Source organism: Carcharodon carcharias, chromosome 17 (assembly GCF_017639515.1).
Source record: "Carcharodon carcharias isolate sCarCar2 chromosome 17, sCarCar2.pri, whole genome shotgun sequence".
NCBI classification, from domain to species: Eukaryota; Metazoa; Chordata; class Chondrichthyes; order Lamniformes; family Lamnidae; genus Carcharodon; species Carcharodon carcharias.
The window spans coordinates 52590973-52606981 of record NC_054483.1 but is presented as its reverse complement, the minus strand read 5'-3'; the positions used below and the strand labels follow the sequence as shown (position 1 = coordinate 52606981).

General features: G+C 51.8%; 1 protein-coding gene across 1 annotated transcript in view; it reads right to left on the bottom strand.

Moving 5' to 3' along the window:
• The window catches only part of ank3b (ankyrin 3b), a 754597-nt gene that overhangs the window by 171111 nt on the left and 567477 nt on the right, over positions 1 to 16009 (bottom strand). Inside the window, exon 7 of the mRNA XM_041209573.1 lies at positions 3655 to 3753. Within this exon, the coding sequence (XP_041065507.1) occupies positions 3655 to 3753 (99 nt within the window). The remainder of the gene's footprint in view (positions 1 to 3654; positions 3754 to 16009) is intronic.

The following is a 16009-nucleotide window of genomic DNA, read 5'->3' as shown; positions in this document are numbered from 1 at the left end:
CTCATATCCCCTCTTTGCTGTCCTAATTGTTTCCTAAGCCCCACCCTGCACTGTCTATACTCCACTAATGTCTCTGCTGATTTGATTCCCTTGTACCTGGTAAAAGCCTCTCTTTTCCTTCTCATCGTAACCTGAATATCTCTGGTCATCCATGGTTCTCTGGGCTTGTTACTCCTTCCTATCACTCCAGAGGGAACATGTTGAGCCTGTACCCTCCCCATTTTCTTTTTGAACACCCCCCACTGTTCCTCTGTGGATTTCCCCACAAGTAACTGTTTCCAGTCTACCTTGGCTAGATCCTGCCTTATTTTACTAAAATCCACTCTCCCCAATCCAAAACATTTTTTTGCAACTTGTCAATTTCTTTGTCCCTAACAAACTTAAACTATGCCATGTTGTAGTCGCTATCATTAAAATGCTCGCCCACCACCACCTCAGCCACCTGTCGGGCTTCATTCCCCAGAATTAGGTCCAGCACTGCACCGTCCCTTATTGGATCCTCTACATATTGACCTAAAAAGTTCTCCTGTACACATTTCAAGAAATTCACTCCATCCAAGCCCTTAACACTATGTCTATCCCAATTAATGTTGGGAAAGTTGAAATCACCTAATATAATTACCCTTTTGTTATTGTTTTTACACACCTCCACAAACCGTGCACATATTTGCTCCTCAATTTCCCGCTGACTATCTGGGGGTCTATAATAAACACCTAATAATGTGGTTGCCCCTTTTTTATTCCTAAACTCTACCCACAAAGCTTCATTCAATGCATCCTCCAAGATATCATCTCTCCTTACTGCAGTAACTGACTGCAATGCCTCCTCCTCTTTTACCCCCTCCCCTGCCTCGCCTGAAGATTCTCTATCCCGGAATGTTGAGCTGCCAATCCTGCCCTTCCCTCAACCACATCTCAGTGATTGCTGCTATATCACAATTCCACTTGTCAATCCTCACCCTTAATTCATCCGTTTTACCTGTAATACTGCTGGCATTAAAGTAGAGGCATCCAGCTTTGCCTTACTCCCTTGAAGCTTATTGCAGCTGTACTCCCTCTGACTTGATTGTTTTACTGCATTATGTGTCCCTATTCTGCTAACATTCTGTGTCCCCTCCCCCTGCCGAATTAGTTTAAAGTCCTCCCAACAAACACTAGCAAACCCGCCCGCAAGGATATTAGTCCCACTCTGGCTCAGATGTAGACTGTCCTGCTTGTACAGGTCCCACCTACCCCAGAAACGGTCCCAGTGATCCATTCATCTAAAACCCTCCCTCCTGCACCAACTCTTAAGCCACGTATTCATCTGCACTAATCTCCTATTTCTGTGCTCGCTAGCACATGGCACTGGGAATAATCCAGAGATTATAACCCGAGAGATCTTGCTTTTTAGTCTACTGGCTAACTCCCTGAATTCTTGATGCAAGACCTCATCCCTCTTTCTACCTATGTCATTGGTACCAATATGTACCATGACCTTTGCCTTATTACTCTCCCCCTTCAGGATGCCCTGCAGCCGTTCAGTGACATCCTGGACCCTGGCATCAGGGAGGCAACACACCATCGTGGAGTCACATTGACGGCCACAGTAGTGCCTATCTGTTCTCCTGACTATTACTGACTAGAAACCTCTATTACTATTGCTCATCCTCCCCTCCTATACAGACAGGCTGCTTGTGATGCCAGAAGCTTGGCTCTGTCCGCACTCCCTGGAGGAACCAGTTTCATTTTAAACTCCCTGTCAAATCCCTTAATCATCTTAAACACCTCAATTAGAGTACCCCCTTAATCTTCTAAAGGAATTGAAGCCTCATTAGTGCAATCAACCCTGATTCCCTTAATACTTAAAGCTTCTCCACTCTGCTGACGGCATTTACTGTGGCAGTACCACTAAAATCTTAAACCAATGGCTATTTTTTATCTGCAAGCTCTAAATATGAATGCCCAGCAAGGCTGTCTGACTGCTGGAGCCTTCACAAGTGAACTTGGTTCAAACATACATTTCCACTGTTTTGTGATTGGGTATCGGGTATCCAAGCTGATTTTCCCATTCCCCAGCTTAGGGGTACTGAGGTCAATTGTAGTATCTGCCTCACCGTGCCCACCTATTGCCATCTCGAACTTCAAACTCCAATTTAGGGTCGGACCATAATTCCCACCCCACAATTCACACTTCCAGGCAAAATGTACACTCACAATGGCTTGCTCCTATTCACTCTCATGCAGCTATCTTGAATGATAGGTAATAATCCAGTGGGCTGTCCAGGAGGATTCCATCAAAGCACATGATGGAAAGTACCAGTGGAGAGAGGCCCTGAAGGATAATGTAAATCTGACAGCAGAGCTGTTGTGGCCTACTGGCAGGAGGCTGGGGCCCCTCAGAAAGGCCACCATAAAGCGAACAGATGAGAAACAAATGAGAAATCTGCTCTGATGTCCGTAGTGTTGTTTCCTCCACAGTCCCCCTTGACTTCCTGAAATAAGCACAGGCTAAACCCAAAGGGCAAGGTGGCAAATTTACCCCGGGCCTCTGCCTGTGTCGCTTGAGCTCTCCACATGGAGCCTAGCAAACCACTCAGTTGTATCAAAGCTGTAACTAATGGTTCAGAAGGCAGTCACCACCAGCATCTCAAGGGCAATGTATGGGCAAGCTGTGGGCAATAAATACTGGCCTTGCCAGCAATGCCTACAATTTGGGAATGAAGAAAGAGATGGGTTCATAGCCCCTTTTCCTTTAACCCATTAGGGATCTTATTCCCTCATCCAACCAGCCCCACTGCCATCCACTACCTCAGGGTAGAAGGGGTGCATTAATAAGCACATGACCTGTATTACTATAGGGCACATTGTCTGGGCTATGGGGTCAGGGTGGGGACGGGCACTCAGGTACAGCTGCAATCCAAATGCTTAAATAGATTTAGATTGTGGCCCTGCCAATCAGATGGACAATTAACCTATTTCTTTAAGTAGCTGTACACCTTCAAAAGGAACACTGTGGTTCGAGGGCAGAAGTATGATTTAATCAACCAATTTGTGAAGATATCTCCTTGAAAGCAGATTTCCAGTTTCTTTCAGGGCAGGGCCAGAGCCCATCTCCAACAGATCCAGGCATGAGGTGTGGAATACCCCCAGTGGAGGAGAGCCAAGAGGACGTTTCTTCCAAACATCCTACACTTACCCCTTCGTGCCTCTAATCCGCACATACTGTATCCCACAACATCTGAATGAGACACACAGTTACTGCATGCTCGCTTTGCCTTGTTTTGCCAGAATATTTGTCACACTTTTATTTCAGCACTGCCCATTGTAAAATGCTTTGCGAACATTTCCATTCAATTTTATCAGCCATTAGGGTAGTGGCAGGTTCTGGCCATTGGGTGGAGTGAATTTCTGAAAACCTTCCTCTCAATTCTGTTGTCATTTTATATATGGAAAAAGTGGTGTTCATTGTCTGTCTATGAGCAACACCATGGTATTTGTGCTAGTACTTAAACAAATGGAATCATTTCACAATACATGCCACTAAATCTCAAGTTAGAACAAACACCACTTTCTTGTTTGTCTTGGCATATTTTTGATTCGAGACCTGCAGGGAGAAAACATTAAAGAAGTACAGGAGAAAACATACTGTCAAATCATGATTCAGGATCTTACCCTGGCTGTGAAATCTACAGCAGCACCTCGATTCAGTAGCAGTGTTGCTACATTTATATTCCCGTAGTGAGCAGCTATATGGAGAGGGGTAAAACCACTCTGAAAGAAAGAAAAGATTTTGAGCTTTCAGTTTTGCTTGTATGATGCACATCAGCCTCAAAGGCACTTCATTTCACCAAAGCGGTTGCTGGTTAGTTGAGGCTCTGCAGTTAACCCCAGAGAAAGATTCTGCAATGCCACATCCTCACTCCAAGCTTGTTTGGTTCGCTATTGCTACATATGGCCACCTGAGCTTTGCTTTGATTCCAGTCAGTCAGTGCACTATGAAACCCAAGGCAAAGGAGGTCTGCAGTGCTGAGCTGCAGCGAGCACTCGAGTCTAAATCTGGAGTTGCCACACATCTGTGTGGATTCACCCTGTCCCCTTTCAGCAGCAATAAACCAACATCGTGCAGAGCACCCACCATCACAGGAGGTTTATTGTGTGTTTGATAATCTCTGGAAACATAGGAGATGTTTGCACAGAATGATTGTGACCTAGGTTTTACCAGACCTCTCATAACCCTGGCAGTATATTAATATGAATATAAATTCGCACCAAAAAAGCAATTACAGAAAATTTCATCTGCAAACTAGGCTGTAGAATGTAACTGCTAATTTAGTTAAATTCCAAGCAGTGGATTTTTGAAAGGGAATCCTGAATCGCAGCATATCTTACAGTTTATATGACTGGCATTTTATGATGTTCTTCGGTTTACATGTTCTGCCTTATTACTCCCCTTGTTTTTTTACATCCCCAAAGAAGGCAGATTTCATGGATGGATTTAAAAAATAATGTATCCCCCTCCCACCACACCACCATTTCCAAATCTTGGCCTATGAACTGATTCGCAAAAGATCCTTTTTAGGATTAAAACTGGCCAGAACCTAAACATCAACCAAAATGAAAATGGGGAGATATGCATAACAGGCCGCTGAATTAATATCACCCAAAATCAAGATTACCCCCACAAACTCTAAACCCCATCACTACATCAGCAGTTAGCTGGCTTCAAATAGATCAATGAAGCAATTCTACTGGAAATGCAACTGTGCATGAGAGTTGTGCTACACCTAATACAGCAGTTCTTTACATCAACACTGGGTGATAAATCCAATTCCTCGGGACTGGCTCAGCCCTCACCATTACCAGCAAAACACCTCACATAAAAGCTTCACATAGACTTCAGCCCCTTGCCTCAGCATGGTCAGGCCACGGCTTTTAACATAGTTTGGTCATCTTATTGTACTTGAAGGGTAGACAAATTCTTGCATTAAGTACGTGCAAATTGAAACATTACAGTAAAATAAATTAAGTCATCGTATCAAGCCCTTTTTAAGCTTGAAAGATAGAAAGTGACTTATGCATCAGTGGAATTGTACTCCGTGAATTATATAATATGCATAAAACAATGAGTGTGACCCAATTATTGGATCTTACAGTAAAAATCAAACCACACAGTTTAAATGCACCACTTGCCCGTGGGTCCAAGTGTGCTTAAAGGGTACATGCCATCCCATTGGAGAGGTGGGCTGTTAGCACAATATGACAAGTAGTCCACATTGTGGAGGCTATTTCCCATTCAATAGAGTCATCTGCTGCAGCCATCAGCAGAATACAGAACAGGTAGCTATGTTATTAGCCAGTTCTATGGGATACTGTGGCAGACACACCATCAACCAGTCTGGATTACTCTCAATTGTGATTTGCTGTCTCCCCAGCCAGAAGTATGGGACAACACATCCCCTTTAAGGAAGTGGCAAAGGGAACAGGGTGAAGATCCAAGTGACTTGTGCGTAACCATGCTCGGTCAAAAGTTCCTGTGGATGCTGAACTGACAAGTGTTCGGATCGATAAAACAGATCAATTGTCTTTAGGAATCCGATACATTTGGATGTGGTCCCACTTGGCAAGTAGCTCATCTCCATCATTGTATAATGTTAGACAGGGCTTGTCATCTCGTGTTTTAAGTGATTAAGAGCATGCAACTAATAATTCGGGCCCCACACTACTGGAGTCCTGGAGTTACTAGGCGCATTTGCAAAAATGTTCAGCAAGTTTCATAGCCATGCTTACTGTGGGGGGAAAAAGATCCTGTGTTTAAGGATGTGTCTGTGTTTCTTTTTAAGGCTCTTAAAGTCCCTTTGTGCTGACACTTGCAGGGTAAGTGTCATGCAGCAGCTTGAGAAGTCAATCCTGGATGCACACTCGATCAGGGCTGTCTGCAGTTCTCAGTATATTTATCACATCGCAACTCTAGCAAGGGCCCAATTGGCTCTTCCAAGTATTGATCGAGTTTGTGTTCCGATCAAAATAAATTCGAAATGGGAAGTTAACCATTTTTGGCAACTTTCAAAATGACAACAGAAGTAGGGAAGACAGGAGAATATCCTGGGCCTAAAGCTCTCAGGACCAACTGCAGAAAGCCCTGCGATTTGATCTATTTCTCCAGATTTGGACATGCTACATTATCGGAAGCAGTTAAACTCTCCAAATCAAAAAAGAAAGCATAGCCAGAAAAAAAGAGAGATGAAGCAGCAGCAGCACAAAGATTATGAGTGACGTGGCATATAACATATATACCTCTGTGGTCCTATTCACCATCATCTACGATAGCACATTGGGCAGAGAAAGAAGGAAAGAAAAATGAAGGATTAGTTCACCAACGGGTGATGAGAGTTCGTAAAGCCCTGTGATGACAAACGGAAAAAAAAAGCAGTGATCCAAGCAAAATGGGAAGTAGAGACGGCAACAAAACAATGGAAGGAGGGAAGTGTAAGACTGGATAGGAAGGGGTTGAAGAGGAAGAGATTCCTTGCACACTAACTTTACATTATCTGAAATATTCTCTCAAATGAAAATATTTGAACACAATTTTTGAAAAGAAAAGCAATCACAGACATCCCTGTAAAACAAAGATTTTGTAAATGTTTACTTTTTTAACCTCACTATTGGGTTGCCAACTCTGGTTGGACACATTCCTGGAGGTTTCAGCACCCAGTCTCTTGCCTCCAACCTCCACAGCCCGGTGCTCCTGTCATTCATCACCAATCATACCCATCTTTGCAGAACACAAGCCAATTGGAAAATAAGCAGGCATTTTGTTACCTAGCTGGATGCTCGGGACATTGAAAACGTTTATTTAATACCCTGATGATTCGCCTCCTGGGTTACTCACAGCAACGTTCTGGAGAATAATCTTCAATTCCTGAAGACACCAGTTCAATCTTGGAGGATAGGTAACCCTACTTGGAGGGGACCAGACGGCCAAAAAATAAATAAGAACACACCACTTTTGGTATTTGCTTTGTTTACTCCTAATGTGCTCTCCACTTGACAACACAATTGTAAGTGGGCCACAAATTGGAGAGAGGGGGCTATGGGTTAGAGAGAGAGAGAGGGGGCTATGGGTTAGAGAGAGAGGGGGCCATGGGTTAGAGAGAGAGAGAGAGGGGGCCACAGGTTAGCGAGATAGAGAGCGAGCGAGCAAGAGAGAGAGCGAGCGACCAAGTGAGCGAGCGAGAGCGAGCAAGAGAGAGAGAGCGAGGGAGAGAGAGAGAGGGGGCCATGGGTTCGAGGGAGAGGGGGCCACGGGTTCAAGAGAGATCAAGAGAGAGAGAGTGGGGGGGGCACAGGTTAGAGGGAGAGAGAGAGAAATAGAGGGCCACGGGTTAGAGAGAGAAAGGCGGCCATGGGTTAGAGAGAGAGAGAGAGATGGGGGGGGGGGCCACAGGTTAGAGGGAGAGAGAGAGAGAGAAGGGGGCCATGGGTTTGAGAGAGAGGGGGCCACGGGTTAGAGAGAGAGAGAGAGATAGAGCGAGCGAGCGGGGCCATGGGTTTTAGAAGAGAGAGAGAGAGGGGGGGGCCATGGGTTAGAGAGAGAGAGAGGGCCACAGGTTAGAGAGAGAGGGGGCCACGGGTTAGAGAGAGAGAGGGGGCGAGAGAGAGAGAGAGAGGGGGCGAGAGAGAGAGCAAGAGAGAGAGCGAGCGCGCGCGAGAGAGAGCGAGAGCGAGCGCGCGCGAGAGAGAGCGAGAGATAGAGAGCGAGAGAGGGGGCCATGGGTCAGAAAGAGAGAGAGAGAGAGGGGTCCACAAGTTAGAGAGAGAGAGAGAGCGGGAGAGAGAGGGGGCCATGGGTTATAAAGAGAGAGGGGTCCACGGGTTAGAGAGAGCAAGAGAGAGAGAGGGTGGGGCCACAGGTTAGAGGGAGAGAGAGAGAGAGAGAGGTCGAGAGAGAGAGAAAGGGGGCCATGGGTTAGAGAGGGGGGGGGGTGCGGGGCACGGGTTAGAGAAAGAGAGTGAAAGAGGGCCATGGGTTAGAGAGAGAGAGAGAGAAGGGGGCCATGGGTTAGAGTGAGAGGGGGCCATGGGTTAGAGAGAGAGAGAGCGTGCAAGGGGGCCATGGGTTACAGAGTGAGGGAGAGAGAGAGAGGGGGGGCCACAGGTTAGAGAGAGAGAGAGAGAGAGAGAGAGAGAGTGGGCCAGGGGTTAGAAAGAGAGGGGGGGCCATGGGTTAGAGGGAGAAGAGGGGAGGGCCACAGGTTAGAGGGAGAGAGAGAGAGGGGGGCCACGGGTTAGCAGGAGAGAGATAGAGAGAGCAAAAGAGTGAGGGCCACAGGTTAGAGAGAGAGAGAGAGACAGAGGGGGCAATGGGTTAAAAGAGAAAGAGGGGGGGGCAATGGGTTAGAGAGGGTGAGAGAGAGCGGGTGAGAGAGAGCGGGAAAGAGAGAGCGGGAGAGAGAGAGAGCGGGAGAGAGAGAGAGAGCGAGAGAGAGAGAGAGCGAGAGAGAGAGAGAGCGGGAGAGAGAGAGAGAGAGAGAGCGGGAGAGAGAGAGAGAGCGGGAGAGAGAGAGGGAGAGAGAGCGAGAGCGGGAGGGAGAGAGAGAGCGGGAGGGAGAGAGAGAGCGGGAGGGAGAGAGAGCGGGAGAGAGAGAGCGGGAGAGAGAGAGAGCGGGAGAGAGAGAGAGCGGGAGAGAGAGAGCAGGAGAGAGAGAGAGCGGGAGAGAGAGAGAGCGGGAGAGAGAGAGCGGGAGAGAGAGAGAGCGGGAGAGAGAGAGAGCGGGAGAGGGAGAGCGGGAGAGAGGGAGGGGGCCATGGGTTAGAAAGAGAGAGGGGTCCACGGGTTAGAGAGAGAGAAAGAGGGGGCCACGGGTTCGAGAGAGATCGAGAGAGTGAGAGAGAGGGGGCCACAGGTTAGAGGGAAGGAGAGAGAGAGAGAGAGAGAGAGAGAGAGAGGCGGACGAGAGAAAGAGAAAGGGAGCCACAGGTTAGAGAGAGAGAGAGAAAGAGGGGTGCGGAGAGAGAGGGGGACATGGTTTAAAGAGAGAAAGGGGGCCATGGGTTAGAGAGAGAGAGGGGGCGAGAGAGAGAGGGGGCGAGAGAGAGAGAGAGAGAGTGGTGGCCGTGGGTGAGAGAGAGAGAGAGGGGGCCATGGGTTAGAAAGAGAGAGGGGTCCACAGGTTCGAGGGAGAGGGGGCCACGGGTTAGAAAGAGTGAGAGAGAGGGGGCCATGGGTTTGAGAGAGATCGAGAGAGAGAATGGGGAGGGGGTGCACAGGTTAGAGGGAGAGAGAGAGAGAAAGGGGGCCATGGGTTAGAGAGAGAGAGAGAGAGAGAGAGAGAGAGAGAGGGGCCACGGGTTCGAGAGAGATCGAGAGAGAGCGTGGGGGGGGGGGCACAGGTTAGAGGGAGGGAGAGAGAGAGAGAAGGGGGCCATGGGTTTTTGGGAGAGAGAGAGGGGGCCACAGGTTAGAGGGAGAGAGACAGAGAGAGGGAGAGAGAGAGAGGGGGCCATGGGCTAGAGAGAGAGAGAGAGAGAGGGGGGGCACAGATTAGAGGGAGAGAGAGAGGGGGCCATGGGTTAGAAAGAGAGAGAGAGAGAGGGGTCACGGGTTAGAGAGAGAGAGAGAGAGAGAGAGAGAGAGAGAAGGGCCACGGGTTAGAAAGAGGGAGAGAGAGAGAGGGGTCACCGGCTAGAGAGAGAGAGAGAGGGGGGGCCACGGGTTAGAGGGAGGGTGAGAGAGAGAGAGAGAGACGGGGGCGAGAGAGAGGGGGCGAGGGAGAGATGGAGGGGGCCATGGGTTAGAGGGAGAGAGAGGCGGCCACGGGTTAGAGGGAGAGAGAGAGAGAGGGCCACGGGTTAGAGGGAGAGAGAGGGGTGGCCACAGGTTGGAGGGAGAGAGAGAGAGGAGGCCATGGGTTAGTGAGAGGGAGGGGACCATGGGTTAGAGAGAGAAAGAGAGAGAGAAAGGGGGCCACAGGTTAGAGGGAGAGAGAGGGGGCCATGGGTTAGAAAGAGAGAGGGGGCCACAGGTTAGAGAGAGAGAGAAGGGGCCCAGGTTAGAAAGAGAGAGAGAGAGAGAGGCGGCCACAGGCTACAGAGAGAGGGGGGGGGGCACAGGTTAGAGGGAGGGGGAAAGAGAGAGAGAGAGAGAGAGAGGACGAGGGAGAGAGAAAGGGGGCCACGGGTTAGAGAGAGAGAGAGAGAGGGGGACATAGTTTAAAGAGAGAAAGGGGTCCACGGGTTAGAGGGAGAGAGGGGTCGAGAGACAGAGAGTGGGGGCCGTGGGTGAGAGAGAGAGAGACAGATAGCGCGAAAGAGAGGGGGCCATGGGTTAGAATGAGAGAGGGGTCCACTGGTTCAAGAGAGACGGGGCCACGGATTAGAGAGAGAGAGAGAGAGAGGGGGCCACGGGTTCGAGACAGATCAAGAGAGAGAGTGGGGGGGGCACAGGTTAGAGGGAGAGAGAGAGAAATAGAGGGCCATGGGTTAGAGAGAGAGAGAGAGAGAGAAAGGGCCACGGGTTAGAGAGAGAGAGAGGGGCCATGGGTTAGAGAGAAATGGGGCCATGGGTTAGAGGGAGAGAGAGGAGGGGCCACAGGTTAGAGGGAGAGAGAGAGAGAGGGGGCCACGGGTTAGAGGGAGAGTGAGAGAAAGAGAGCGAGAGAGGGTAGGGCCACAGGTTACAGGGAGAGAGAGAGAGGGGGTGAGAGAGAGAGAAAGGGGGCCATGGTTAGCGAGAGAGAGGGCCATGGGTTAGAGAGAGAGAGCGGGGGCCATGGCTTAGAGAGAGAAAGAGAGAGAGAGAAAGGGGGCCACAGGTTAGAGGGAGAGAGAGGTGGCCATGGGTTAGAAAGAGAGGGGGGGCCACAGGTTAGGGAGAGAGAGAAGGGGCCACGGGTTAGAAAGAGATAGAGAGAGAGAGGGGGGCCACGGGCTAGAGAGAGAGAGAGTGGGGCCACAGGTTAGAGGGAGGAAGGGAGGGAGAGAGAGGGGAGGGCGAGAGAGAGAGGGCGAGGGAGAGAGAAAGGGGGCCACGGGTTAGAGAGAGAGAGAGAGAGGGGGCCATGTGTTAGAGAGAGAGAGGGCCACAGGTTAGAGAGTGAGAGAGAGAGGGGGGGCCATGGGTTAGAGAGAGAGAGAGAGAGAGAAGCACGAGAGAGAGAGGGGGACATGGTTTAAAGAGAGAAAGGGGGCCACGGGTTAGAGAGAGAGAGAGAGAGGGGGCGAGAGAGAGTGGGGGGGCGAGAGAGAGGGGGGGGGCGAGAGAGAGGGGGGGCGAGAGAGAGAGGGGGTGAGAGAGAGAGGGGGGGAGAGAGAGAGGGGGCGAGAGAGAGACAGTGGTGGCCATGGGTGAGAGAGAGAGAGCGCAGGAGAGAGGGGGCCATGGGTTAGAAAGAGAGGGGGTCCACGGGTTCGAGGGAGAGGTGGCCACGGGTTAGAGAGAGAGAGGGGGCCACGGGTTCGAGAGAGAGAGAGAGAGAGTGAGAGAGAGAAAGGGGGCCATGGGTTAGAGAGAGAGATGGGGGGGCACACCTTAGAGGGAGGGAGAGAGAGAGAGAGAGAGAGAGAGAGAGAAGGGGGCCATGGGTTAGAGAGAGAGAGAGGGGGCCATGGGTTAGAGAGAGAGAGAGAGAGAGAGAGAGAGCGGGTGAGGGGGCCACGGGTTAGAGAGAGAGGGAGAGAGAGAGAGAGAAGGGGGCCATGGGTTAGTTAGAGAGAGAGAGAGCGAGCGAGGGGGCCTTGGGTACAGAGAGAGAGAGAGAGATAGAGGGGGCCACAGGTTAGAGGGAGAGAGAAAAAAAGAGTGCCATCGGTTAGATAGAGAGAGAGAGAGAGAGAAAGGGGGCCATGGGTTAGAGAGTGAGAGAGAGAGAGAGAGAGAGGGGGGGCACACCTTAGAGGGAGGGAGAGAGAGAGAGAGAGAGAGAGAGAGAGAGAAGGGGGCCATGGGTTAGAGAGAGATCGAGATCGAGAGAGAGAGAGAGGGGTGTGGGGCACACCTTAAAGGGAGGGAGAGAGAGAGAGAGAGATAATGAGTGAGGGGGCCATGGGTTTTTGAGACAGAGAGAGATGGAGAGAGAGGGGGCCACAGGTTCGAGAGAGATTGAGAGAGAGAGAGAGAGAGGGGGGCCACAGGTTAGAGGGAGAGAGAGAGCAATAGAGCGCCATGGGTTCGAGAGAGAGGGTGGGGCCACAGATTAGAGGGAGAGAGAGAGAGGGGGCAAGAGAGAGAGAAAGGGGGCCATGGGTTAGAGAGAGTGATCGAGGCCACAGATGAGAAAGAGAGAGAGAGCGGGGGCCACGGGTTAGAGAGAGAGTAGAGAGAGAGAGAGAAGGGGGCCAGGGGTTAGAGAGAGAGAGTGAGCGAGGGGGCCATGGGTTACAGAGAGAGAGAGAGAGGGGGCGGGCCACAGGTTAGAGAGAGAGAGAGAGAGAGAGTGGGGGCCACAGGTTAGAGAGAGAGAGAGAGGGCCCTGGGTTAGAGAGAGAGAGAGAGGGCCCTGGGTTAGAGAGAGAGAGCGCGCGAGCGAGGGGGCCATGGGTTACAGAGAGAGAGAGGGGGCCACAGGTTAGAGAGAGAGAGGACCACGGGTTAGAGAGAGAGAGAGGGGCGCTAGAGAGAGAGGGGTACATGGTTTAAAGAGAGAAAAGGGGCCACGGGTTAGAGGGAGAGAGGGGGCGAGAGAGAGAGAGTGGTGGCCATGGGTGAGAGAGAGGGGGCCGTGGGTGAGAGAGAGAGAGCAAGCGAGAGAGTGAGAGAGACAGAGAGAGAGAGTGTGGGGGCCAGGGGTTAGAAAGAGAGAGGGGTCCACGGGTTCGAGGGAGAGGGGTCCACGGGTTCGAGAGAGAGAGAGAGGGGGCCACGGGTTCGAGAGAGATCGAGAGAGAGAGTGGGGGGGGGACACAGGTTAGAGGGAGAGAGAGAAAGGGGGCCATGGGTTAGAGAGAGAGAGGGGGGCCACGGGTTAGAGAGAGAGAGAGAGAGAGAGGTTGGGGCCACAGGTTAGAGGGAGAGAGAGAGAGAGGGAGGGGGCAAGAGAGAGAGATCGAGGCCACAGGTGAGAAAGAGAGATAGAGAGAGACAGGGGGCCACGTGTTAGAGAGCAAGAGACAGAGAGTGAGAGAGAGAAAAACAGTGAGGGCTATGGGTAAGAGAGAGAGAGAGAGAGAGAGAGAGGGGGCCATAGGCTAGAGAGAGAGAGAGAAAGGCCACAGGTTAGAGAGAGAGAGAGAGGGAGAGAAAGGAGGCCATGGGTTAGAGAGAGAGCGGGGGGCCACGGGTTAGAGAGCGAGAGACAGAGAGAGAGAGAGAAAGAGAGAGAGCCACGGGTGAGAGAGTGAGAGAGAGGGGGCCACGGGTTAGAGAGAGAGAGAGAGAGAGGGGGCCATGGATTAGAGAGAGAGAGGGGGCCACGGTTAAGAGGGAGAGAGAGAGAGAGAGAGGGCCACGGGCTAGAGAGAGAGTGAGGGAGCCACAGGTTAGAGGGAGGGGGGGGGGGCGAGAGAGAGAGAAGGGGCCATGGTTTAGAGAGAGAGAGAGAAAGGGGGCCATGGTTTAGACAGAGAGAGAGAGAGAGAGAGAGGGGGGGGCCACAGGTTAGAGAGAGAAAGGGGGCCATGGGTTAGAGAGAGAGAGAGAGATGGAGCCATGGGTTAGAAAGAAAGAGAAAGGGGTCCATGGGTTAGAGAGAGAGAGGGGCCACGGATTAGAGAGAGAGTGAGAGAGAGAGTGAGAGAGAGAGAAGGGGGGGCCACAGGTTAGAGAGAGAGAGGGAGGGCCACGGTTAGAGAGAAAGAGGGAGGGCCATGGGTTAGAGAGAGAGAGAGAGAAAGGGGGCCATGGTTTAGAGAGAGAGAGAGAGGGGGGGGCCACAGGTTAGAGAGAGAAAGGGGGCCATGGGTTAGAGAGAGAGAGAGAGAGAGATGGAGCCATGGGTTAGAAAGAGAGAGAAAGGGGGCCATGGGTTAGAGAGAGAGAGGGGCCACGGGTTAGAGAGAGAGAGAAAGGGGGCCATGGTTTAGAGAGAGAGAGAGAGAGAGAGTGGGGGGGGCACAGGTTAGAGAGAGAAAGGGGGCCATGGGTTAGAGAGAGAAAGAGAGAGATGGAGCCATGGGTTAGAAAGAGAGAGAAAGGGGGCCATGGGTTAGAGTGGGAGAGAGAGAGAGTGAGAGAGAGAGAAGGGGGGCCACAGGTTAGAGAGAGAGAGGGAGGGCCACGGTTAGAGAGAGAACGGGGGGCCATAGGTTAGAGAGCGAGAGACAGAGAGAGAGAGAAAGAGAGAGGGCCACGGGTGAGAGAGAGAGAGGGGGGGGGGGGATAGAGAGAGAGGCGGCCATGGTTTAGAGAGAGAGAGAGAGAAAGGGGGCAATGGTTTAGAGAGAGAGAGAGGGGGGGGGCCACAGGTTCGAGAGAGAAAGGGAGCCATGGGTTAGAGAGAGAGAGGGGCCACGGGTTAGAGAGAGAGAGAGAGTGAGAGAGAGAGAAGGGGGGCCACAGGTTAGAGAGAGAGAGGGAGGGCCACGGTTAGAGAGAAAGAGGGAGGGCCATGGGTTAGAGAGAGAGAGAGAAAGAGAGAGAGGGCCATGGGTTAGAGATAGAGAGAGAGAGAGAGGCGGCCACGGGTTAGAGACAGAGAGAGAGAGAGTGAGAGAGAGGGAGGCCATGGGTTAGAGATAGAGAGAGAGAGAGAGGCAGCCACGGGTTAGAGAGAGAGAATGAGGGGGCCACAGGTTAGAGAGAGAGAGAGAGAGACTGAGAGAGAGCGGTCCATGGGTCAGAGAGAGAGAGGGGGCCACGGGTTAGAGAGAGAGAGAGAGAGTGAGGGAGAGCGGTCCATGGGTCAGAGAGAGAGAGGGAGCCACGGGTTAGAGAGAGGGAGAGAAAGAGAGAGAGTGCCACAGGTTAGAGAGAGAAGAGAGAAAGAGAGAGAGAGAGAGAGATGGAGCATGGGTTAGAGAGAGAAAGGGGGCCATGGGTTAGAAAGAGAGAGGGGCCACGGGTTAGAGAGAGAGAGAGAGTGAGGGGGCCACAGGTTAGAGAGAGAGAGAGAGTGAGGGAGAGCGGTCCATGGGTCAGAGAGAGAGAGGGAGCCACGGGTTAGAGAGAGGGAGAGAAAGAGAGAGAGTGCCACAGGTTAGAGAGAGAAGAGAGAGAGAGAGAGAGAGAGATGGAGCATGGGTTAGAGAGAGAAAGGGGGCCATGGGTTAGAAAGAGAGAGGGGCCACGGGTTAGAGAGAGAGAGAGAGTGAGGGGGGCACAGGTTAGAGAGAGAGAGAAAGAGAGAGGGCCATGGGTTAGAGAGAGAAAGAGGCAGCCATGGGTTAGAGAGAGAGAGAGAGAGGGGGCCACAGGTTAGAGAGAGAGAGAGAGAGGGGGGTCCATGGGTTAGAGAGAGAGAGAGAGGGGGCCACAGATTAGAGTGAGAGTGAGAGAGGGCCAAGGGCTAGAGAGAGAGGGGGGGAGCCACAGGTTAGAGAGAGTGAGAGAGAGAGAGAGAGAGGGGGCGAGAGAGAGAGAGGGGGCCATGGGTTAGAGAAAGAAAGGGGGCCATGGGTTAGAGAGAGAGAGAAAGTGAGAGAGGGCCACGGGTTAGAGATAGAGAGAGAGAGAGAGGGGGCCATAGGCTAGAGAGAGAGAGAGAAAGGCCACAGGTTAGAGAGAGAGAGAGAGAGAGAGAGAGAGAGAGAGGGGGTGGGGGCCATGGGTTAGAGAGAGAGCGGGGGGCCACGGGTTAGAGAGCGAGAGACAGAGAGAGAGAGAGAAAGAGAGAGAGCCACGGGTGAGAGAGTGAGAGAGAGGGGGCCACGGGTTAGAGAGAGAGAGAAAGGGGGCCATGGTTTAGAGAGAGAGAGAGAGAGTGGGGGGGGCACAGGTTAGAGAGAGAAAGGGGGCCATGGGTTAGAGAGAGAAAGAGAGAGATGGAGCCATGGGTTAGAAAGAGAGAGAAAGGGGGCCATGGGTTAGAGTGGGAGACAGAGAGAGTGAGAGAGAGAGAAGGGGGGCCACAGGTTAGAGAGAGAGAGGGAGGGCCAC